Source organism: Peromyscus maniculatus, chromosome 3 (genome assembly GCF_049852395.1).
Source record: "Peromyscus maniculatus bairdii isolate BWxNUB_F1_BW_parent chromosome 3, HU_Pman_BW_mat_3.1, whole genome shotgun sequence".
NCBI lineage: Eukaryota > Metazoa > Chordata > Mammalia > Rodentia > Cricetidae > Peromyscus > Peromyscus maniculatus.
The window spans coordinates 57,302,874-57,327,938 of record NC_134854.1 but is presented as its reverse complement, the minus strand read 5'-3'; the positions used below and the strand labels follow the sequence as shown (position 1 = coordinate 57,327,938).

The window sequence follows — 25,065 nt, the reverse complement described above, 5'->3', positions numbered from 1 at the left end:
TCATTCCATCATTCAATCTGTTACCTGATTTATTCAGGAATTATTGAGGGCCTAATACCGAAGACAGGCAAGGACATTATATGAAAAGAAAACCACAGACCAACCTTTTCAACAAACAGATACAAAATTTCTCAACCAAGTACTAGCAAATCAAATTCTGCAGCACATTAAGAGGATCATTCCCTGTGATCGAGTGGGATTTATCCCTGGAATGTAGAAACACATCAGCATCCACAGATCAATAAATGTGATGCATCACATTAACAGTGGAGGACAAACGCTGTGTGATCATCTCATTAGATGCAGAGAAAACGTTTGACAAAACTCAGTGTCCTCTCTTGAGGACACTACAACAAATGTGCTGTGGAGAGAATACACCCGTTAAAGCCACATGCAGTAAATCCACAGTTAACATAAAACACGGTGGTGAAATATTCAAATCTTTTCCTCAAGATCTGGGCAGGACAAGATGCTGGGCAAGTAAGTAAAAGAAAGAAAGAAAAGCAAGTAGAAAAGTGTTGCTTTTTGACGTGATCAGTGGCACAGATGATGAATCTAAAGATTCTACCAGTACCAACAGCTAGGACTAATAAAAGACTGCAGTGAGCTTGCAGAGAACAGAAGTCAATCACACTTCCATGTACTGAGAGTAAGCATAATGGAAGTAAATCAGGAGGACAGTCCATTTACAAAGATTACAAAGAATACTTAGGAACAGATGTAACCACGGAGATGAAAAACCTAAAACTGAACACTATAAATGTGATAGTGTGAAGGAAAGAAATGGAAGGCACAGTAACCAGAGTGATAATTTATGTTTGTGTCAAGAGTCATATTGTAAAAATAGCAAAATGGCCATACTACCCAAAGTAATGTACAGATTCCACACAATGCCTTTCAGAATTCCAGTGTGTGGGGGTGGGGTGGGTATGTGTGTATGTGGGTGGGTGTGTACGCATGCGCATGAATTGGTTTTTGGTATTTGCAAATGAGCATGTGGACTCCTGCATCCATGCTCATGATTGTAGAACAGGCTGTCCTCATCTTTGTCTGCTTTTCTCCACCTATTGTCTGGAGACATGGTCTCTCACAGAGCCTGAAGTTCACCATTTTGGCTAGTCTGGCTAACCAGCAAGTTCCTAGAATCCACCTATTTCAGTCCTCCTATCTTGGGGTCCCCAGGTATGCACAGCCATGTCTGATTTTTCTGTGTGAGTGCTGGGGCTCAGACTCGGGTCCTCGTGTTGTTTGCAGAACAAGCACTTTTACCCACTGAGCCATCTCCCCAGCCCCTACTATGTATTTTTATAGGAGTATTTTTAAACATCAAATTCATGCGGAACCACAAAAGCAAAACCCAAAATAGCCAAGACAGTCATGAGCTAAAAGAACAAAACTGGAAACATCACACTACCTGATTTCAATCTATGCTACAAAGTAATAGTAATTAAAACACCACAGCGTTGACATAAGAACAGACTCATTGACCAGAAGAAGAGAATTGAGAGCCCAGAAATGCACTCATGCATGTACAGTTAATTGAATTTTGACAGAAGTGCCAAGAATTCATATTGGGAGGGTGCAACTATCTTCAGCTGCAGTGTGGGGGAGTGTGCATAGGAGAGGAGACACAGCATCTCCCGTCACACAGGAAAACCAAGTGCAGGTAGTCAAAGCCTTCATGTGAGACCCAAAACTACAAAGAGAGTGCATAGTACATCTCCATGGCATTCCTATAGCAAAGATGTTTTTAGCTTTGACCTCCAATATGGGGAGGATGAAAGAAAGAAAAAAAACATGCTTACCAAAGGTCTGGGTACTGAAATGAAGGAGAGAGGAAACAACCTACACCTGGAAGAAAATATTTCCAAGCTGTACATTTTATTAGTAGTTAGTAGAAAACCCTATCGAAAATTTAGCTCCATACAAACAAACAAAACATAACAACAAATTTCATTAACAGTGGATAAAGAGTGTGAGGGTGTAACTTGAGTGCCCATTTAGCTTATTTAAGGCCCCAGATTTGAATCCTACACCACTAACAACAAAACAAAACAAAACAAAAAGGAAAAACTAATAAGAGGCCTGAATAGGAATTTCTCAAAAGAAGATGTATAAATAGCCAACAGATGTATTTAGAAAAGCTGGACATCACTAATGATTTAATAAGTGCAAATTTTAAAACATCTCCACACAACTGTCATTAAGGCTGTTAACAAAAAGATGAAAATTAGCTGCTAGTGGGGGTGTAGAGAGGAGATATTATACACATATACACTGCTGCTGAAAGGATAACTTGGTGGTGTCATTGTGGAAAAATCAAAATGGGTCTCCTCAAAAAAAAACCTACAAATAAAATTATATCTAGAGATACCACTTCTGGGTGTTTACTCCCCAAATTAAAGTTAGTATGTCAAAAAGATGTCTGCAGTCCCTGTTCACTAAAACACTGTTTACATAGCCAAATTATGGAATCAACCCAAGTGTCCATCAACAGATGAACGGATAAAGAAAATGTGGTGCATATCCACAAAGGGTTTCTATTTAGCTTTTTAAAAAGGAATTTTGTCATCTATGACAACACAGATGGAATAGAAAAATACTATGCTAAGTACAATGAGGCAGACACAAAGACATATCCTCACGTCTGTGAGGAGAGGGTGGAAGGGTGCTTACCAGATGCTGGGAGGAGGGAAGTTGGAGTAGTGATGGTAAATGGTACAAAGCCTCCATTAGATGAAAAAGGAAGGCTTCTCCCATCCTTGTTGAAATGTATTGTCAGTGCTCAGAGTCATCAAGACTAAGTTTGAAATGTTGTCCTCAGAAAAATGATGTGTCTTAGTGGTGGATATGTTATATTTGTAAATCATAGTATCACTTTGTACTCTATGAATGTGTAAAATTATAATTTGTCAATTTATAATACAAAAGAATTGGGTATGCAGTGGTATGCTGAGGGCTAAACTTGGAGAAATGAATCTGTGAGGCGAGTTCTTGCAATCATGGCTTTTCCACTCTAATGGAAAGAGACAGGTAATGATCTAGTGACGAAGGGAAAAAGTGGGCTTCAGTAATTAGAATGATTTGATTTTGCAAAACAAGTTTTCTGAGTAAGGAGCAGGAAGACCTCGCTGAGGCTGTGACGCTTGAACTTGGCTGTGGAGAAGTGGAACACTTCCCAGGCAGAGACAGAAGCCGACGTGAGGAGACGGACTAGGGTCAGGCAGCAGTCAGGTCCTGGCCCTTCTCTGGCTACACAGTAGAATGGTGTGAGCACTTTTTTTTTTTTTTTTTTTTCGCCCTCTCAACCCAGCTTTTCCCGACTCCCGGAAGAACCGGGAAGAGAAGGCCGGTGTGAGCACTTTTATGCCCAGTCAGGCCCAGCTTCTGACTGGGAGCCTGGTAGATATATTTAAATGTTTTGGGGGTGTTTTAATGTATAGCCAGGATTAAGAGCCCTTGATAAAGGATCTTAAAACCAGAGATTAGGATTTTATCCTAAGTGCAGTAAGAGGACATGGGAAGTTTAAAAGTGGCTGCCTGGTCTGTCTTTCTATAAACATCTTAAGGATATCAAACATCGAATTATTTAAATTTGTTTACCAAAGGAAAATCTGAACATTGACAGTTGAAGCACATTTCACATTAATTTTTGCTCCACTGCCTATGTCACAGTGTAATTCTTTTTCTTAAAAAGTCAGAAGAAAAGTCAGTCACTTACAAACAGTATCATGCAAACTTGCTCTTTGAAGATTGTTATTGAATTATCTTCAAGAGTTACCTTCAGCAAACACTCAGATCCAAGCCCTCCTTCCCTAGAGTCCGCTTGACTGTTTGCCATGGACTGCCTGCACTGTTGCCACATGCTTCTTAGCTTGTGTCTCCTGGGAAGAAGTATGCATTCTCTGCTGGCTTGTTTTATGTCAACTTGACACAAGCTGCAGTTATCTGAGAGGAGGGAGCCTCAAGTGAGAAAACGCTTCCATAAGATCCAGCTATAAGCTAGCCTGTAGGGTATTTTCTTAATTAGTGACTGATGTAGGAGGACCCAGCCCTCTGTGGGTGGGGCCACCCCTAGGCCAGTGGTCTGGGGTTGAATAAGAAGGGCTGAACAAGCCATGGAAAGCATGCCAGTAAGTATCACTCCTCCAGGGCCTCTGCATTAGCTCCTGCCTCCAGGTTCCTGCTCTGCTGGAGTTTCTGCCCACACTGCTTTTGACATGGGCTATTGTATGTAACCATGAGTGAACTAAACCCTTTCCTTCCAACTTGCTTTGATCTTGATGTTTCATCACAGCAGTAGTAACCTTAGCTAAGACACACCCACCTGCAGCTCTGTGAGGAGCCTAAAGACCTACTGGTATTTCTATCTCTTTTCTTAAGTATTATGGTCTAACCTTATGATTGCTATTATTATCTCCCTCCTCCCCCTTCTCTTTTTCTTCTTCCTCCCTTTTCAGTTTCCTCCTTCCCTTCTTTCAGTCAATCGTATTTTTCTTTGACACTTTCAAGTGCCTATGTAATGCACGCTGATCATTCAACCCCTATCCTCCCCCATCCCCATCTACTCCCTAACCCCAAAAATGTCTTGCTCACATTCATGTCTGTTTGTTTTGTTTGGTGATCCACTGAGTTTAACCAGACCTGTGTTACCATAGACTTGAAGCTGGCAGTGGGGCCTGGCAGGCCCAGCAGTGGATACACAACCCACAATAGTGACTTCCGCTCTCATAGAACCTATCAATAGCTAGTACTTTAGAACTGCTGGTTTTGTTTGGTTTTCTTCTGCAGCATGATGCTAACTCTTCCTGTATCCCTAACTGTCATTATCACGTGGTGGCTGAGTGGTGCTGCGCTCCAGTTTGGCTTGATGCATGTTCAGTCATTGATCGTCTATATAAACTCAACTAACACCACAGCTTCATCTGAGCTAGACTTGTCCTTGCTTCATTTGTCTAACTTGCCTTCTAGTTTTTGAAATTTCTGGAAGATTCAGTCTGGGAAAGTAAGCATCATGCCCTGGCTGTCACAAAACAGTTGAATCCAATTAGCCCCACCTGCCCCTGGTTGTTTACCTAATGAAAGCCCCACCACCCCAGCTGTGTCTAGGGACTGTGCAGACTTGCACTTCCCAACTGTTCCAGTGAGCGAGAAGTGTACTCATAGAGCCGGTTGACATCAGCAGATGTTTTCTGAATGAAATCCACTCAGCCATGTCTGGAGGGTAGACTCTTCTCATGGCAACCCATCACCTGTTTCTAGAGACACACCTACTTTCCTCTCCCCTCTGGGAAGGATACAAATAGTTATACAGATGGCTCTGTCTGCTGCCTATCGAACTGTGAATTAATTGGTAGATTATGGGTTCTGGTTGGAATGATTAACCCCATTCCTCTTACAGAATAATTGTTGGGAATACTGGGGTCCTTTTTTGAAGCTGTTTAGATATGTCCTGGAATTTTATAACCCACCTGATTTGTTTCATTACAAAATGAAAAACTAACAAAGACAGTTGTCATTTGAATGAAAATTTTCCTTTAGGGTAATTATTTCCTACAGGATGTCAGTATTTCAGGTTAGGTATTGGGAATTGCTTTTTGGTTTTATCTTTATTCCAATATGAATTAATATACTGCCTACTAACATTTGGATTAATTAATATTGCCATTCCTCAGGTAGTAATATAATGTTGAACTTTTTCGAGCAAACCAGTGTTTGCTCTGGGTACCTTTAACACAGTGAATATCTTAGATGCTGTTTCTTTTGATCCATGAAGCACTAAAACAGAAGATTGTAGCCACACCCCTCCAAAATATATAATACCATCTCACAAGTGTGGATACAATCACTTTCCGTGGACAGGCTCAGGATTTAAGAATTGAAAAAGTGATTTGGCTTGGGCTTCTAAGTCTGCAAAGCAGCATTTGACCTCTAATGTGGCTCTAAAGGGAACTGAACCACTCAGCTAAGGTTCCTTGTGAGTATGACATTGACATTTACTTTACAAATAATTTACCCACATTACAAATACTACTCTTTAATTTTTTTGAAACAATTTAAAAATGACAACCTTTAAATGGCTTCTAGGACATAAAAAGACAACTGGTGAGCAGGAGGGATCCACAGGCCAACTTTGTTGTATAGAATGAAATCCTAAGAGGTAGGCGATCCATATACAAGCAAAGGTTTGTGCTTTGTGTCTTTTCCAAAGAGAGAAATCGTTGTATGCTGTCATGGTCAACAAACTCCTCACAGAGAAAGCAGGGTTTTGAGGAGGTTTTCCACATAATAGACCACCTAGGAGGAAGTGGAGCACAGGGCAAGGATTGTCAACAATTGCTCCTTGGTTCATATGTTTTCTGTTCCGAGGACTTTTCTTCTGTTGAGTTTTTAGTGAGAGACACATATGTTCGTTAATTCACGACTTCTGATCTTAGTGATTTAGAGAGGCATAGAATAAACCTGTGCTTTGGCTGAAAGCTACTGGCTTAGTGACTGGTCTGAGTTAAGCACAGAGAAAGGGAACCTGCTAAAATGGCCTCAGAAGAATGAGTTATCCAGACTCGTGAAAGAAGTCTTATGTTTATTTCTTGTTCAGTTTTTACAAACCTTCCACTTATCAGGTATCGTGCTAGGTACTAAGATTTAAAAAAATCCTGACAAGAAATTAACTATCCTCAGCACACTCATTAAATTTGTGATCCCAGTTTGTTTGTTTGTTTTAAAAAACAGTGAGGGGAGAGATATTTGTAACCCTGGCATGCAGTTTGGATCACCTGAGAAATTTAAAGATTACATCCTCCATGCTGCTCACACACACAGTTTCTGATTTGTTTAGTCCTGTATATGGCCTGGGCATCCAGGTTTTTTCTTTTTCTTTTTTTGTTTTGTGTTTTGTTTTTTATTTTTGTTTATTTGTTTGTTTGTTTTTAAGAGCTCCCCTAAGTGATTCTAGTGCACAGTCAAGGCCAAAAACCTCTAGCATGAGAGTGGAACACAAAAAGATGCACACAACAATAGCAGGGATGGAACCCAAGTAACCTTTAGGGAGTAAAAACATCCAAACAGGATATGATAGCATAAAGAAGGGGAAACAACACATCCTACTCTGGAACTTTGGAACTATCCTTCTGGATAGGATGTACAGCCAGCATGCCAACCTGCATGGGGGAGTGGCCTGGAATAGTAAGCAGGGACAAAGGAGGTATCACATAACAGGTAGATGTTCACACATTGCTGTCTGGTTCTGAAGAGGGGACTAGCATTGTATTTTAATTTACAGAGATGACCCCTCTGGCAGGATAAACATGACTAATGGTCTCATAACTCCAGGCAAGAAGCCCAGGCCCTGAGTCATTGCCAAGTCCACATGAGAAATGATTAGGGCTTAAATGTCAATTAATGGCAGTGAGTCTGGACAGGAAATGACTATTCATAAGATATTAAAGATGTGGTACTAATAGGATATGGTCACTGTTGGTGATAAAGAAGAGCATATTCCTGATTGGATTACATCATGGCTAGAATAGGGCATGCCAGGTTTCTACTGGGAAAGAGAGAAATAGAAATGACTGGGTTCCTTTTGATTCATTTACTTTGAAATATTGGTGAAACTGTCCACTAAGAATTCTCTAGTTAACCTTTCAAATGTAGGAACAAGAATGAGAAGTAATGCTTCCCCAGAGATGTGATGGAGGAGTCATTAATCTGTCTAGAAGACAAGATTGCCCAAGTGAGAAATGCATAGGCCTGAAGGACTCAGCATGTAAGGTGTGGGCACAGGAAAGGAACTATCATTTTGGCTCCCAAATGGATTCAGGTAGCAGTAATAGAACCAGGAGGAAATGATATAAAAAGAAAAAGCAGATACAGAAAAGAAAAGAGAAATAAAACATTAGAAGCTTCAGAACAGTCAAAGAGCCTTAAGATTTAAGACATGTCAATAAGGTAGGTCAACATCATGGGAAGGCTGGTTTGAGACCATTACTGCATTTGGCTTAAGACTAAATTTTAACTACCTGTCAAAAATGTGGAGAAAATAGATTTAGGAAGCCCTTTTCCTCCTTCTAACATATACAAAATGGGTATAAATATTTAGCTTTAAAAGTATTTCTAATTGGTAATCAAACTAAAAAAGAAGCCAATTCTCCATATTCCCCGACTGAAAAAGGAATTAAAAGCCACAGGAACAAGTAAGGCTGATGCTGAGAGGACCACAAAGGTATCAGACTACGAGGCCAAAAAAGGAAAAGATGACACTTCAGCCTGCAATGCAAAAAGGTGAAGCTTTCACCTGTGCAGAAGTTGTACAAGGGATGGGTTCGTCCATGAGTCCAACCAGAAAACTCAGATGCTCTATCCGATCATTTGATGGGATGTTTTTAAAGGAGGGAGAAGAACTTTGGAAGAGAGGAATTCTGTGTCAAGGGAGAAAATCATGTGTCCATTATTTAGAAAACAGAGACCAGGAAAATGCATTGTGGAGAGGCTTGTGACATATAGGAAGAAAGAGCAGGATAACAAAGGAAGATGAAATGTATTTGAATATGCCTGCTGAAGAGAGAAACTCAAGTGTGTAATATGTGCTCTCCATTCTCTGTCAGATATAAAGGATGTAGCGGTGACCAATGAGGGTCTACAAGATAAGTGTTTTAAATGGCCACCAAGTTAAATATGGAGAGGACACATTTTTCAATTTGCCGAAGACTATTCAGGACTTGCCTGAAATGGAATGTTATACATCTGAGGTGGTGTCATGCTATAAGATTTGCATGTGAGATTGTAGCTGGGCGGTGGTGGCCCATGCCTTTATTCCCAGCACTCAGGAGGCAGAGACAGGCAGATCTCTGTGAGTTCAAGGCCAGCTTGGTCTACAGAGAGAGTTCGAGGACAGGCTCCAAAGCTACAGAAAAGCCTTGTCTCTGAAAACAAACAAACAAACAAAGTGAAATAGTAGAAACTTCGAAGGAAATAAAGGAGAAACAAGAATAAGGGGCACCCACCCATGAGAGTAATTTGAAAGACTGGGCAGGGAAGAAGACTCTGCTGTCATAGTTTTTATTTCTGACAACAGTTTTTATCAGAACATTTCTGCTTGAAGTAAGCTAGAAAAATTGTCCTAGTCTAGCTTATTTTAAAAGAACCAGGGCAGTATTGTTGCAATATGAAACCATGGTACCTTTGGTCAGGCTGCAAGGAGTCAAGGTTTATAGGCCTCATCTTTTCTTGCCTGTGCATATTGAAATGTCTGTTGGGTGAAGGCACTTTTCTTATAAGTACATATGCACCATTTATATTTATCTGAAATGTATGCTGTATCTCAGTGTGATGCTTAGCACTGAAAGGTATCCATGCCTGTGATGTGAGAAGCTTCCAGAGACTGGAGACTTGATCATCGTCATCAGAAGAATGTCCAGCTCATGAACATTCCATAAGTAAATGTCACTTCTGTCAGGAAGGACTGCTGATGAGAATTTTTAGACCCTTAAAACCAGCTTTGGTGGCAGAAATATTGAGTAGAAAGAGAAACTTTTTAATTAAGTTGAAATTGAACATTTAAGGTGACTTTTAAGGTACGTTCTAGTAAGGGCAGCATTAATAATGAACCCATGGGCCCTATTAAAGGACTAGAAGCCTGTCAACTCTAGGTCACCAGCCAAAGCCCAGTAGAGTTATCTGTAATCAAAAGTTTTCCCTGCCTGACATTTGGGGCACAGGCTTTCTTTATGATGGTAGGTTTGTTTTGAATAGAGAGATATTTGTCCATCATTCGAAAGCTACCTTCACATAGAACTAATTGGTAGCATAAACCCAAAAGTCAGAAAACAGTCTATTATAACACTTATGTCACCATTCAGGTACCACTGTTTGGTCATTTAAATAGCATTTTAAAAACATGATTGTCCTACTTTTTATTTTTTGAAATTTTTTAAAAGGTCCAACTAAACCTTTCCATACATTTGTGTTCTACATAAGATATTAACAATTATAAGCTGGACAATCGATATTATTAGCTTATTCAACAAATTGGAAACCTAAAATGAACTCTGAGAGTGGCATTTCCCAGCAGTGTGACCCAGGAAGAGATAACGCTGCTTCCAGCACAGGTGATGAACTGTGTTAAGAGAGAGATGGGCATACCATCTTTTCTATAGCAAAGGCAGAAGAAAACGCTCACTGTGTATGACTCTAAATTGTCCATTTCTTTGTGGCCATTTCAGGGGCATTGTCCAGTCGGAAGAGAAACTCGTCATCAGTGCATCTTGGGCAAAAGATGATGATATCAGCAGACTCTTGAAATCACTGCCAAACTGGACTAACATGGCTCAGCCCAAACAGCTGAGGCCCAAGAGGGAAGAGGAAGAAGACTTCATAAGGTAAACGTCTGTTCTCTAAGCTATGTTAGACAGGGGGAGGAAAACCCCATGCTCTCCGCAAATCCTTACTCAAATGAAAGGGTGCCGATTCTAAAGATCAAGCAGCAGTTACTTGAACTTGAAAAATCTGTTTTCTTCCTCGTGCACTTCCTTTCTCATACAAGTGTGCCTTGGGCTCAAATGTCGGCAAGGAGGAGCTGTGAACCCAATCTAAGCGTTGTCAAGTCGGGCTAAAATGTCTCAGATTCTATACAGGTACAATACAATCATTTGTTCATTCATTCATTCAGCTCTGCTCTACTGACCCTGTTCCTTGACAAACTGATAGTAAGATCAAGTTTGGCTCAGAGTATGTCACAGCATCCCAAGCATGTTCTGTAATTTCCATGTGCATTCACACAGACTGGATTGTCTCTACTATTTCTGCTTGTTTTGACAAAAGTAAGGTCTCTCTCTTAACATTATCACTCAACATTTTCTTTGTACAATTTCTTTACTTAACCCATGGGATCTTATGAAGCTGCATGTTTTCCTACGTTTTCACCCATGTCACCATCGAACTGTGTAAAGCAGATAAATGATGGCAACAGTGCTTCATCACATTAAAATTAGGTTCATTCTTGTTACCTTTTGTTTATCTGAGGGAAAAAATAGGTGGTACAGTAAAATAAAAGCACTTCTGAAAAGCAAAGACCAAGAGCTGGGAAAGTGAGGCCTATCTGGAATCCCAGCACTCAGGAGGTGGAGGCAAGAGCATCAGGAATTTATTTACCTTTCACCTCATAGTGAGTCCAAGCTGGCCTGACCATCTGAGACCCAGAGTCACAAAGGAAAAAAGGAGAAGCAGCAAAGATCAAAACTCAAAATAAATAAATTTCAAAAGTAATGGATAGCATCTTACTTTCAGTTTATGATCCAACAACAGACTCATCTCTGTCTGTCAGAATGTAGATTGAAACTGTAGATAACGTGGGTTGCATGAGAATGTCCCCTATATACTCAGGTATTTGAATACTTGGTCCCCAGTTGATGTCATGTTTGGGGGTTAGAAGGTGCAGCCTAGGAGCAGGCTTCAAGAGCTCATAACTTTGTCCCATTTCCAGTTCATTCTCTCTGCTTCGTGTTTGTGGTGGAAGATGTGATCTCTAAGTTTCCTATTACTGCCCTCTGCTGCCATGCCTCCCCAGCCCTTATGAATTCTCCCTCTAGAACCATAACCTAAATAAACTCTGCCATCCATGGGTTGCTTTTGGTCATGTTACTTTATCAAAGCAACAGAAAGTAACTAATCCAGATAGTAAGTCTTTACTGTTCATAAAGTTAACTGTCTTCACACCTATATACCTGTCTTTATGCCTGTATAACTTATTTTCACTGACAGTAGGTAACTTTTTCCTGATACTAGCTTATATATAGTTACAACTGAAAAGTTGTAGGATATTAAGTGCAGCAAGCTTTCTTTTGGCTGCCTACCAGCTCCCAAATAAAGACACAGAGGCTTATTAGTTATGACTGCTTGACTTTATCTTATGCTTGTCCCGCTAGCTCTTATAACTTAATTTAACCTGTTTCTCTTCATCTATGTTTTGCCTCTGGGCTTTTCACCTTTTTTTTTCCTTCTGTATGTCCTACTTTTCCTGCTTCTGTGTCTGGCTGGCAGCTGCCTGGCTGGCTGGCCCTGGGCATCTCCCTGTCTTTCTCCCTCATCCTCCCTACCAAAGCCTAGATTTCTCCTCCTACTACTTATTCTTTCTGCCTGCCAGCCCCACCTATCACTCTACTGCCTAGCTTTTGGCTTTTTATTAAACCAATCAAGTGCCTTAGGCATGCAAGATCAAAAAGCAACACATCTTTACATAATTAAACAAATACAACATAAACAAATATAATGCATCTTTATATCATTAAATGCAGCATAAACAAATGTAGCATACCTTTACATAGTTAAAGTAATATTCCACAACAATTAAATGTTGAAATGAAGTGTGTATGCATGTCTATTAAATATATGTCAGGACTTGAATTGCTGGGTAATAGTGTGTGCAAATTTTGAGGGGTCCACAATATCAGCTTTCTAAAGTATTCCTAAGGAGCTGGAAATACGACTCAGCCGTTAAGAACACAAACTGCTCTTGTAGAGTAACCAAGTTTTATCTCAACACCCACAACTGTCTGTAACTCCAGTTTTAGAGGATCTGACACCTTCTTCTGGCCTCACACCACACTCACACATCACACCTGCACACACACAACTTAAAATAAATGTCTTAAAAATTAGAAAACAAAGTAGGCCTAGAAGTTTGCACCGTCACAGTGGTCTGTCAGAGTTTCTGTTGGCCTTTGTGTTATCAGGACTGGGTATCTTCCATTTGTTGATAGCAGACATTCTAGTACATGCGCTGAGATAATTTGATGTCATTTAGTGTGCATTTCTCTCATGGATTAGGGTGAGCAATTTCCTGTGTATTTTTATATATTTATTGACCTTCATGGGGTGTGTGTGTGTGTGTGTGTGTGTGTGTGTGTGTGTGTGTGTGTGTGTGTGTGTGTTTCAAATCTATTGCTTAATTTTAATTATGTTTTCTATGGAGGGTTTTCCTAGTAATTTGTAGGAGTGATCTGTATACCATGATATTACTCCTTTGCTATAGATAAACCAGTCTTCTCCCGCTTGACAGATTGCCTTATTACTTGCACAGTGCAGTCTTTCACTAGAGAGACTGTCCACTCACTCTCCATAGTATATAAGTACAGTTTATAGTTTATTTTATGGATTGAACATCTTGTGTAAGAACGTTTGCTTATACAAAAGTCACAGAGGAATGTTCCTTGGAATCTTTGATGTACTGACTGGTTACCCAGTATGTTTAAAAAAAAATTTTTTTTAACTCTATTCCTCTGTAACCTAAACTTTCCACAACTGAAATTATGTTCTTTTGACTTTAATAGTAGAAAATATCCTCATATCTACCACGACAAGAGATAATGAATGATTGATGGATTGATTATCACTCAAGTAGATATAATCAACTGACCTTAACACAGAAAGCAAGCCCAAGGTGCTATGCTTTTACAGAATTACTGTCAGATCATCATTTACCACATTCTCAAGTGGTCTGAGTAAGCACATTCCTACTCTCTCTTATAACTATATTCATTTAACTGTATGTATTAACCTCAGTAGTTGAATTACAAGCAATTTCTGGATGATAATTTCTTTTGCACTAGTATTTCAAATAATCATGTGTCTTCTTACTGTTCCTCAGTTTATTTTTATACAAGAATTTAATTGTAATATATGCCCGCAAAAGATTGTTAATCAGCTGTATTAGTTATCTTCCGTAGCTCTGTGTAAAAGGAAACAGTTCTATTATAGAAAAGAGATGCTGAACCAGGAATGGAGCCTTTTTTTGACACTGCCTTAGATTCAAAAGAGCTGGAATTAAGGATCCAGCTTTCTTTACTCTTGTTTGATCATTCAATCAGACTACTCTTCATATTAAAATCAAAGGAAAAGCCAATTGTATAAATATTTCCTCATTTTTGGTCGCAATAAAATATATATCATTATGCCCATATAACTAGATCAAAATATCAAATTCTCCTAGTGTTCTCCAAAGACCTACCATCAAAGTATGCCCCATTCTAACTCTACAATCATAGTTTAGTTTTGTTTGTCCTTGTATTTTTTTGGCTGTAGTGTCTGGATTATTTTGCTGATTTATGCCTGAGATATTTGCTCATATTTTTGCATGTGGACATGGTTTGAAATGCATCATAAGAGAATAAATATTTGCTGCGTGGTGGTGGTACACACTTTTAATTCCAGCACTCAGGAGGCAGAGACAAGCAGATCTCTTGAGTGCAAGGCCAGCCTAGTCTACAAAGTGAGTTCCAGGGTAGCCAGGGCTATACAATGAAAACCTGTCTTGAAAAACCAAGAAAGAGAGAGAATAAGTTTTGATTTCTGTTTACTTTAGCTTTGATGGGCTCTTTCCTTTAACCTGTCCTATCCTGTATCTAGATTAGAAGTTGAAACCTTCTCTGATCCTCCAGTGTAGCGGAGTTGACAGAGGGCCTGGTTTAGCACACTAAAGTACCATATAGCACTGCATGAGCAAAACCAACTGAAAAGTCATTCTTCTCCTATAATTAGGTGTTAAAGCTCAGAAGACTATTTAGTGAACTGATGAATATAGAATCCAGTGCCCTTTGCATTGAATAAAGGCTATGCTCTCTTCATTAATAAATGAGTCCTTTTTCTATTCCTGTTTTTTAACTAAAAAAAAAAATGTATTATTTCCTGGTTTAGCTTTGAATAAAAGGAGAAAAAAAAACTAGGTCAAGCTAGGGCTTTAATGGGGAGGGGGAGCTAATACCCTTTGTTCCCAAAGAAGCTAAAAGCAGGCTCTCTAGCCCATTGTCTTTGCACCTGTCATCATGTGTATGTGTATGTGTGTGTATGTATCCTTTGTGATAATAGCTATCCACTGATGAAAGAGTTTGCTATTGGGGGATGTAATTAACAGAAGGAGGAAGGTGTTGGTGGAAGTAAAAGAGACAGGGCTGGGCTGTCCAGAAGTTGGGCAGATTATAATCAGACCCCCAAAACCTGAATTTTAAAGGATAAGAATCATTTCTCTAGAGGTAGTCCTGAAAACTTGTAAGTTTGGTTGGTAGACCAGGATCTGAATGTTCAAGTGATAAAAATTAAACAGTAAATATGAAGCGTACAGATTAGTCTTGAATTACAGCAGACTAATGGCAAATGATACAAAGTAATTCTCTAGATCAACAATATAATGAAAACAATAAGAATCGTCAGTGCCTGGCACTATAGGGTAGCATTATGAGTCTCTAAATGTTATCATTCCCATTTAACCAATGAGGGAACTGAGAGAAAGAAACTTCTTCACAGCCACAGCCGTTAAGTGACAGAGCTGGGGTTTAAACCTAGGTACTCTGGCCTGCAGAGCCACCACACTAGGTCAGCCAGGCTAAAATTGGATCAGTAATGTACAATTTGGACTTTTTATTTGCTCCCTCATTTTCACTGATTATCATAATCTTGACTGATAGATCTTCTTTTTGCAAATGTCACAGACATGTGTCATGATGGCACTTTGACTCTATAATTTTAATTATTGTATTTATTAATATATTGTGGTGTTTTTTTTGGTTTTTTCAAGACAGGGTTTCTCTGTGTAGCTTTGCGCCTTTCCTGGGACTCACTTGGTAGCCCAGGCTGGCCTCGAACTCACAGAGATCCGCCTGCCTCTGCCTCCCCAGTGCTGGGATTAAAGGCGTGCGCCACCACCGCCCGGCAATATATTGTGTTTTATGGATTCTCTCCATTCCAATAGCAAGTGTTTAAACAGTATGTGCCGAGATGTGTCTGGGAGGAACAGTGCATTAAACCCAGTAGTGTGCTTTAAATTGTTTCTCTTTCCTTCTCAGTAATCTGTTTGTCTATTCAAAGCAAAGAAAATAGAGACGGTCATTGTTAGGAAGGAAAGAAAGATAAAATGTAAAAAATATATAAAATTAATTGCTTAAATTTGGGAAAGAAAATGCTGCGGTTCTGAGTAGGAAAGAGAGACTACGGAGAGCTGTGGCTTTTGTATTTTTAAAACTGAGTTGTCTAGATGATAACCTTTTAACACCTCATCACAGGATCAGATGACTGGTGTATTCACTGTCCAGGGTTTTTTATTGTATGAAATTTTGGAGGCAAGATGATTAAATAACAAAAATATTATTTCAATACTCAGTGGTGGATTATAATCATTTTAAGCTTCTATTCATTTTGGTTTCTGTGCTATATGTTTAATTTAAAGAGTCAGAAGAAAAGCAGAGGAGGTGGGCCTTTTGTCTGCCTTCTGTGGAATCCTCAAAGCACAGTATATACTTGATAGATGTTAAATGGGTGGAACCAACTTAGCAATGGAAAAGTCCGCTTGTCTTCATAAAGCTGGGGAAAGTAGTTTCCTTGGGAAGTTGGCAGCCCCGAGTTCTGGTCCTCAGCCCTGCCTGGCGCTAACTAGTCCACTTTGTTTTTTTTCCTCAATTCTTTCTTATCCCTGATAGGTTTCTTCACATAGCTCAGACTAGACAATTATGAAAGAAGCAAGGCTAGAAATATGTTCAGATTCAGAAATAATATGAATAAAGTAGAACATTAACAATTTTCTGAGAAGTTGCACTTGAAATTTAAAAAGGCCCCAATATAATCTAAGCAACAACTATAGAAAGGTCTCAGCAAACCGCAGCTGCTGGAAATCTCTAGACAAATCTGAAGGAGCAGTGAGGTGATAACAGTGGGCAAAGACTTCAGCTCTATCGAATTAGTCTGTAGAATACAGACACTTATCTCACTATCTCTGGATGCTTAATATGACTTTTAAAATGCAATTAGAAAAGGAAAGATGAACAAGACTCATGAATATATTAACTTAAGTGCAAGGGTAGAAAATGCTTGGGTAAAATTTTTTTCACTCCTCAATTAAACAAGATGAAGGTCATGGACAGATGTGGGACGTTGTCAAGCAAGTCAGACTTCAGTCTCAAAATTAAACAAAAGAGATAGCCATTAACCAGAAACTCAGATACAAACATATCAGTATTCAAGATGATTGAATTCAGTGCTTTATTCTTATATCAAAGCTCCTATTAGTAAAAAATGGGCAGTAAATGAAAAATAAAATAAAATCTCCCATACAGGTTGTAAAATTTTAATCTTCCTAGACAGTTATTTGTGAATTATAATTTTATTAATATCATTTTAAAAGCATTAATTTGTTATTTTATATATTGCATTTTTATTTAATTTCAGATCATAGGATTATTTAATAATTTCCATTTAGGTGTTAATTTCACACTATTTCTCTTTCTCCCATTTGAAGTCTTAATAAAACATTTTAAAACCTGCCCTTCTGATGTAGTCCATCTTGGTCCTTGAGATTGAGAAGGCCACTTCAAGCCATTATGATAGTGGGTAGGATGCCTGTGATGGAGTCTGAGCAGCTGAGCCAGGCTAAGGTCGAGCAATGGGACTTGTAGAGGTTGAATTTCCCTGCTAGGTGATGAAGAACCACTTGCTCGCTTACCTCCATTTTTCTTTCCCTACTAGATGTTTTCAGATTCCCACTCGTGATTTCACCCCTCCTTATTGGCCATTCCCAGCTTTTCTTCTTGGTGTGGCCTCTAATCATCCCACTGTCCCTTCTTTCCCTCTTGTGTCTGCCCAGCTCAGCTTTCTAGATTCAGCTCAGGCATCTATGCTGCCCATGTCTTTCACAAGTCCTCTCCTCTCCCCTCACCTCCTGTAAACCTCCCATTTCCTACCTAGCAGAAGCAGAGTCAGGGAGGGTGTCACAGATATGAGCAGTGAGCAGTCAGGGTGTCACAGGTGTGAGCAGACAGGGTGTCAGATGTGAGCAGTGAGCAGTCAGTGTGTCACAGAAGTGAGCAGTGAGCAGTCAGGATGTCACAGGTGTGAGCAGACAGGGTATCACAGGTGTGAGCAGTGAGCAGTCAGGGTGTCACAGGTGTGAGCAGACAGGGTATCACAGGTGTGAGCAGTGAGCAGTCAGGGAGCCTCAGATGTGAGCAATGAGCAGTCAGGGAGTCACAGATGTGAGCAGACAGGGTGTCAGATGTGAGCAGTGAGCAGACAGTCAGGATGTCACAGGTGTGAGCAGACAGGGTGTCAGATGTGAGCAGTGAGCAGACAGTCAGGATGTCACAGGTGTGAGCAGTGAGCAGTCAGGATGTCACAGGTGTGAGCAGACAGGGTGTCAGATGTGAGTAGTGAGCAGTCAGTGTGTCACAGAAGTGAGCAGTGAGCAGTCAGGATGTCACAGGTGTGAGCAGACAGGGTGTCAGATGTGAGCAGTGAGCAGTCAGGATGTCACAGGTGTGAGCAGACAGGGTGTCAGATGTGAGCAGTGAGCAGTCAGGATGTCACAGGTGTGAGCAGACAGGGTGTCAGATGTGAGCAGTGAGCAGTCAGGATGTCACAGGTGTGAGCAGACAGGGTGTCAGATGTGAGCAGACAGTCAGGATGTCACAGGTGTGAGCAGTGAGCAGTCAGGATGTCACAGATGTGAGCAGACAGGGTGTCAGATGTGAGCAGTGAGCAGACAGTCAGGATGTCACAGGTGTGAGCAGTGAGCAGTCAGGATGTCACAGGTGTGAGCAGACAGGGTGTCAGATGTGAGCAGTGAGCAGTCAGGATGTCACAGGTGTGAGCAGACAGCATGTCAGATGTGAGCAGTGAGCAGTCAGGGAGTCACTGGTGGGAGCAGTGAGCAGATCCTTTCTGGTGTGGTAGTGGTGTTCTCAGTGGAAATGTGTTTTAAGCACACACAAAGACCAAAACCCAAACACATTAGGGAGGGAAGAAGATGTGATTGGAACCCAACCAGGTCAGAATAAAATGTCTAAAATCAGTTCAGTAACATTAGCAGTTTCAACAGATTGTTTAGTGAGAAATATAATTGTCACAGCAATACCTCACTACTATATCAGTACCAATTTGTCTTAGTTAGGGTTTCTATTGCTGTGACAAAACACCATGACCAAAACACAAGTTGGGGAGGAAAGGATTTATTTGGCTTACACTTCCACATTGCTGTTCAGCACTGAAGGAAGTCAGGACAGGAACTCAAACAGGGCAGGAACCTGGAGGCAGGAGCTGATGCAGAGGCCATGGACGGGTGCTGCTTACTGGCTTTCTTTCTTTCTTTCTCTTTCTCCTCTCTCTCTCAGGGGAAAGACTGCAGTGAGTGGTAAGATAAGGTGGTCTTGGCTCTTCGCTAGTGCTCAGAGCTCTTGGGCTTTTAACTCTATATTTGGCTCTTGTGTTTGTTATTTAATGAGACCATTTAGAATTTCATCTACATTTGGCGCCCAATGTGGGGCAAGAATTTATTAGAAACTGTTGGTGGTTACAGGCTGGCTTGGCCAGGGGTTACAGGCCCCAGACCCGGCTCAGTCCAGCTGCACACCATCAGAGCTGCACTCAACCGTAGCTACAAGCGGTTACCCGCAGCTGGAGCTATTCAGTCCCGAATCAGCTCAAGCCGGAGCACATGGCACATAGCTTTTTTCTCTTCTCCTGGTAGATAGTAGGCGCTTACTTGCTCTCTCTCTCTCTCTCTCTCTCTCTCTCTCTCTCTCTCTCTCTCTCTCTCTCTCTCTCTTTCTCGGGGGAAGGACGGCAGTGAGTGGTAAGATAAGGTAGTCTTGGCTCTTTGCTAATGCTTGGATCTCTTGGGCTTTTAACTCTGTGTATTTGGCTCTGTGTTTCTTATTTAATAAGACCATTTAGAATTTCGTCTACATATAATCACTGGAAGAATTTGGAGAAATAAGTCTTAAACCATTGTATGTGAGTTTTCTAGGACACAGAACTGAAGCTGGGGAGAGGTGGGACAGTATGTCAGTGTACATTATGATAGGTTATTTAGCCATGGTAACCACTACTTTATGTTAAAATTTTTACCTGCTTAAATATTTTCCCACACACCCTCAATTACTATTACTATTTATTGCCCATTCACTGGTTCTCCACAATACACTACCCTAATATTTTTTTCCCTTGGGAAAAAAAAATCATCTCTCGGCGTCTTCATTTTTCTCCCAGTTTTATGGCAGCATCCTCTTTTCTCTGTGCTATCTCACATAGCCACACACATTCCCATCTCTCTGTGTCTTTTCCTACCTCCTTCATCCCATCTCTCCCTTTATTCTGAATGCTGCCAGAATACTGGACCCTTAGTGGACCTTGTTTCCAGTCAATTCTAAAGTGTCTCTGCTAAGCAAAGGCATAAGTTCCTCCAAAGGAAACTGTATGACAACCAGAAGAAAAATCACAACTGTCAATACAGTGGAATCTTCAGAGGAGGGTCTGCAGGGCTATATCAACATCAGCTTTTAAACCTGTAGTCACTTTCTGTAGTTGAAAGCCAAGGTACATCATGCCCAACTCACAAGTGATTTTTGATTATTTTAATTCTATACTGACAAAGTTCTGAAGCTTATAGCATGTTGTTGGTGGGAAATGGTTGCTGTTTATATGAGTGGGTAACATCGTGTCTCCTGGCAGAAAACCCACGTGACCATGTGGATCCCCTGTAACTAAAGAAACAAGATGGAGTCTGCTGCTTACACCTAGTATTTTTTCTCATCTATGAAGGAAACACTGAGACGATGCTTGGAGTGCTTAGCTTAGAAACACATGCTTAAAACTTGTGAATGCACTTGTACTGCAAGTTGAGTCAGTGCACTAAAGTATGATCCTTAAGTAACACACTGTTAACAGTTGATTTTTGCTTATTGTGACCTGTGTCCGTTTTCATGGAAGTTTTCAGTCTGCCCATGGATGCATCCATGTACTTGGCTGCTTGGTACCAAAGAAGAGATACAGAACATATGGAGTAAAGCCTGAGATGAGCCCATGATCCTGCCTTACTCTGCCCACTCTTCAAATCCTTCCATTCATGTGTCAACCAACATATGTGCCTACAACATATAAGCTGGGTGTGTGGGTTTTCTTTTCAGTGATTGTAGGTATGTGTATTTATTCATTTAAACTAGCATATCAGAGAGGAACAGGGTGTGGGGGCAGTAAAAAGGGATTTAAGAAAAATTAATACAGCTCAGTTGATAGAAGGCACAGAATAACTGAGCATGATGGGGCACACTTGTGACTCCATCATCACTCAGAGGTAGAGGCAGGAAGTTGGCTACATAAACTTTGAACACAATTGACTACTCTTTGTTACTACTTAAGGCTTTGGTTTCAGTATGTTACGTTTATAGCACATTGTTTGTAAAGATGTATCACTTATGCATCAGAAGGACATTCTTTATAAAGTCACCTCATTTTTTAAAATTGATTGGTTCTTTGATGATTACCGTCTTCCATTGAAATCTCCAGTTCAACACTTTAATAAAAATCAGAAACTGCCTAGAATAGGTTTTGAAACCATCCAGCCCCAAGATCAAATCAGGATTCCACACTGATGCCAGAGGTGTGTATTTCTGACCAGTCTTTACTTCTCATTATTGGTTGGATGACACACATCAAACTGGCTACATGGTAGTTGTTAAAGAAGATTTATTGAAAATTCAAGATTTTTGCCTTCATCCATTACTTGTTATCCAAGTAAAGCCATCAGGAGAATGGGAAGCATAGGAATCTTGAGGGGACAGTACAAAACCCCTGGCATAACAGTCTGCACTGCAGTTTTACATTTGCAAGTAGAAATTCGGCCATGTGGCACACTTTGTAATCCCAGCATTTTGATGTAGAGGGGCTCACCCCAGGTTTAAGGCCAAGCCAGCATTGTTGGCATAGCCTATTCCAGGCCAGCCAGGGTTACATAGTGAGACCCTGTTTCACAAAGTAAAAATTGGAAATTAACAGAAACTTAAAATGTGACTCTTTAATCTATTACATATATTGTTAGTAATATAGGCCAAAGAACAAAAGTTGCACTGCTGGGAAGAAAATAGCAGCTTAAAATAAAACTAATTACAGAGAACTTTTAAAGAATTCCTTGCATAGAAATTGTGCAAGGATGAGTCAAATAGGAGTAGGGATTTTTAACATAATGCATCTTCCATAATAATGCACTTGAACTTATCACAAAGTTAACTACCTTGACCTGTGATTAAAATCTCAGCCTCTAATTGGGAACCAGCTCTTTGAACTTGGTGTTTTGTGCCAACTCACTCCACAAAAGATGCTGCTTTTGTGTCCTCTGGATAGTGAGCCCACATGATGGTGAGGCTGCCCCTAGCACAGTGGTACCTTCACTTTAATGTCTGGACCTTTACCCCAGAGGTTAGTAACCCTGGCCTTTTTTCTTCTGGAAAAGCTCAGTTGTGTACAATGTTTCCCTGTGCTCATCCCCAGTGAGAATACAACACACAGACCATCCTAACACGCTGTACGTGGACAGAAAGAAGAACTGAAGGGAAAAAGTGTGCGTGCATGCCTTTGTGGATTGAACTTGTCCAAACATTTTCCACATTTACCATGACAGCATCATTTTGGGTCATTGTGTTTTGTTTGTGATTTCTGGGTCTGAAAGGCGAAGGGCAGAAACTATGTGTAAGAATTCTGTTTACTTTAGTAATATTGTTGAGTTTTGATTCAGGACATTAACTTCTCACCATATGTATATATTATACCTTGTGTAAAAATCTTCATTTCCAGAAGTTGAGCACTCTGGTTAGAAACAGATCTCTAGCAAGGAATTCCTCTAGGAAGCATGAGACTGTTGCACCTAGGCGCTCTTTGGGTTGGGGTAGAAGAGACACTTTTGAAAACCATAGCAACTGCCTTCTGTGTCTTACCTCTTAGTTTTCCCTTTTGGTTGCTGCTCTTTGACAGCCAAAACCAAAGATCAGTGGGAAATGTGTATGGAAACACATGTCTCTCCCTGAGCACAGCCAAGAGAGGGTCTCCTTTGCTGAGGACCCTGTAGTTAGGCTTGGCATTTCACATAATCCAGGATAATCTGTCTAGCTCATGGTCTTCAGTCTTCTTAATCTTATCTGTAAATTTCCTTGTCCTAGTTTGCTTTTGGGGAGGGGTTGTGATAAACTCCATGAAAAGCAATTTGGAGGAAAGGGTCTATTTTATCTTGTAACATCCAGGTTAAGTTCATCACTGAGGGAAGTGAGGACAGGAACCTGGAGGCAGGAACTAAAGCAGAGGCCATGGATGAACACTGCTTGCTAGCTTGCTCTCCAAGGCTTGCTCAGCCAGCTTTCTTATCTCTCCCAGGACTACCTCCCCAGAAGTGCACTATCCATCATGGGCTGGGCCCTTCTGCATCATTATTCAAGAAAATCTTCCCCTCACACACACAGATTTGCAGTATGTTGGAGGCATTTTCTCAAAGGAAGTTCCCTCTTCTAGGTGACTCTTCCTTATGTTGACACACACACACACACACACACACACACACACACACACACACACACAAATCCACAACAACAAAAAAAAACACAATTAACCAGTACATTCTATTTCCATTTCAATTAACTTAGTCACAGTTCCTGAAGTTAAGACATAGGCATCTTTGCATGGCCATTATTCATTCAAATATACAGTCTACAGTCATACTTCCCTACTCATTCTCCAGAAAGTGTGACCTCTATCATTTCAAGTCCACTATTCAGTCAGGATTCACACATTAAGTTCCCACTCTCCTGCCAGTCTCATCAGCCCCTGTTGTTCATGCTATGGATTTCTTGGATAAGAATCCAGGCCAGAGGTCAGATGGATGTCTGTATTTATGACTCAGTTACTGATTCCTACATAAACAGTCCAGTCATGAGCATCACATAGATGATATTTTAGGCTCCCACTGTGTCACCTCACCTGAAGCCTGACTGTGCTGTGTTGGCCACCATTTGTTTAAGTTGATGACAAGCAGGTCTCACCTGTGGAAAGATGCTCTTACTTACTTTGCTTATTAATTAGGTGGGACCCTGAGACCCTGAGGTTTTCTGCTTTTCTAGCAATCATTCACCAATAGTCTCTACAGCCATTGATAAATTTTGTCTGAAACATCACTGAGATTCTTCCGTGAGGAACATGTTCTCTGTTCCTCTTCTTCCTCTTTCTCGCGTACTTACTTATTGTAGGCATGCATTTTTTTAAATTCATTGCATTATTACCAGGACAGCCTCTCTTTATGTCCTTACTAAAATACATGTAAATACAGTGAAATACAGCTGACCTTAGTGTAGCATGAATCTTAAAAGTTCTTATTAATAAAATCAAACCCGAGGCCAGTTATTGGGGTCAATACTGGTAGATCAGAGAGACAGAACAAGCCACTGCTATCTCACCTCGCCAGATCCTCAGCTGGTCTTGTCTCCTCAGACTGGAGGCTTCTGAGTCCTCATCCGGAATGGGTCTCAGCTGAATTACTGCTCAAAAGCCTGAATGCTTAACCGGTCAAAATCTTCTAGTTTCTGGTCCTCACACCCTATATATCTTTTTGCTTTCTACCACCACTCCCTGGGATTAAAGGCTGGCTTTCTGGGATTAAAGGCGTGTGTCACTATGCTTGGCTATTTCCAATGTGGCCTTGAATTCACAGAGATCCAGAGGGATTTCTATCTCTGGAATGCTAGGATTAAAGGTGTGAGTGCCACCATTTTCTAGCCTTTGTATCTAGTGGCTGTCTGTTCTCTGACCCCAGATAAATTTATTAGAGTACACAATATTTTGGGCAACACAATACCACCACACCTTAGTTTGCAGTTTAATGAGTTTTGACATATTATCCCTCTCTTTCCCTCTCTTCCCCCTTCTCTCCTCCCCCTCTCCCCCATCTCTCTCTCTCTCACACACACACACACACATGCACACACACATACACACATAACCTATACTCCAATGAATATGTAAAACTTATCCATTACTCCAAGAACAATTCCTTTCCTCATTGGAGACATTCACAGTTCTGATCCCTTCACCATAGATTAGCTTTGCCTATTCTAGAATTTTATGTTAAGAGACTCATACTGAGCAAACTCTTCAGTATCTTTTGTTTCACTTGTCCTACTGGCTTGAGCTTCTTCTGCATCATAGTTTGTCAGAACACAGTCCAGGAATGGAGTCATGTGAGGAGAATTCTGAGTGCTTGTGAGAAAACAAGAC

The 25,065-nt window shown here is 40.5% G+C and overlaps 1 protein-coding gene across 2 annotated transcripts in view; it reads left to right on the top strand.

Moving 5' to 3' along the window:
- Positions 1-25,065, top strand: part of Exoc4 (exocyst complex component 4) — an 810,377-nt gene that overhangs the window by 660,467 nt on the left and 124,845 nt on the right. For both annotated transcript variants that reach the window (XM_076566558.1, XM_006990369.4), the window contains exon 13: positions 10,221-10,376. In XM_076566558.1, the coding sequence (XP_076422673.1) occupies positions 10,221-10,376 (156 nt within the window). The remainder of the gene's footprint in view (positions 1-10,220; positions 10,377-25,065) is intronic.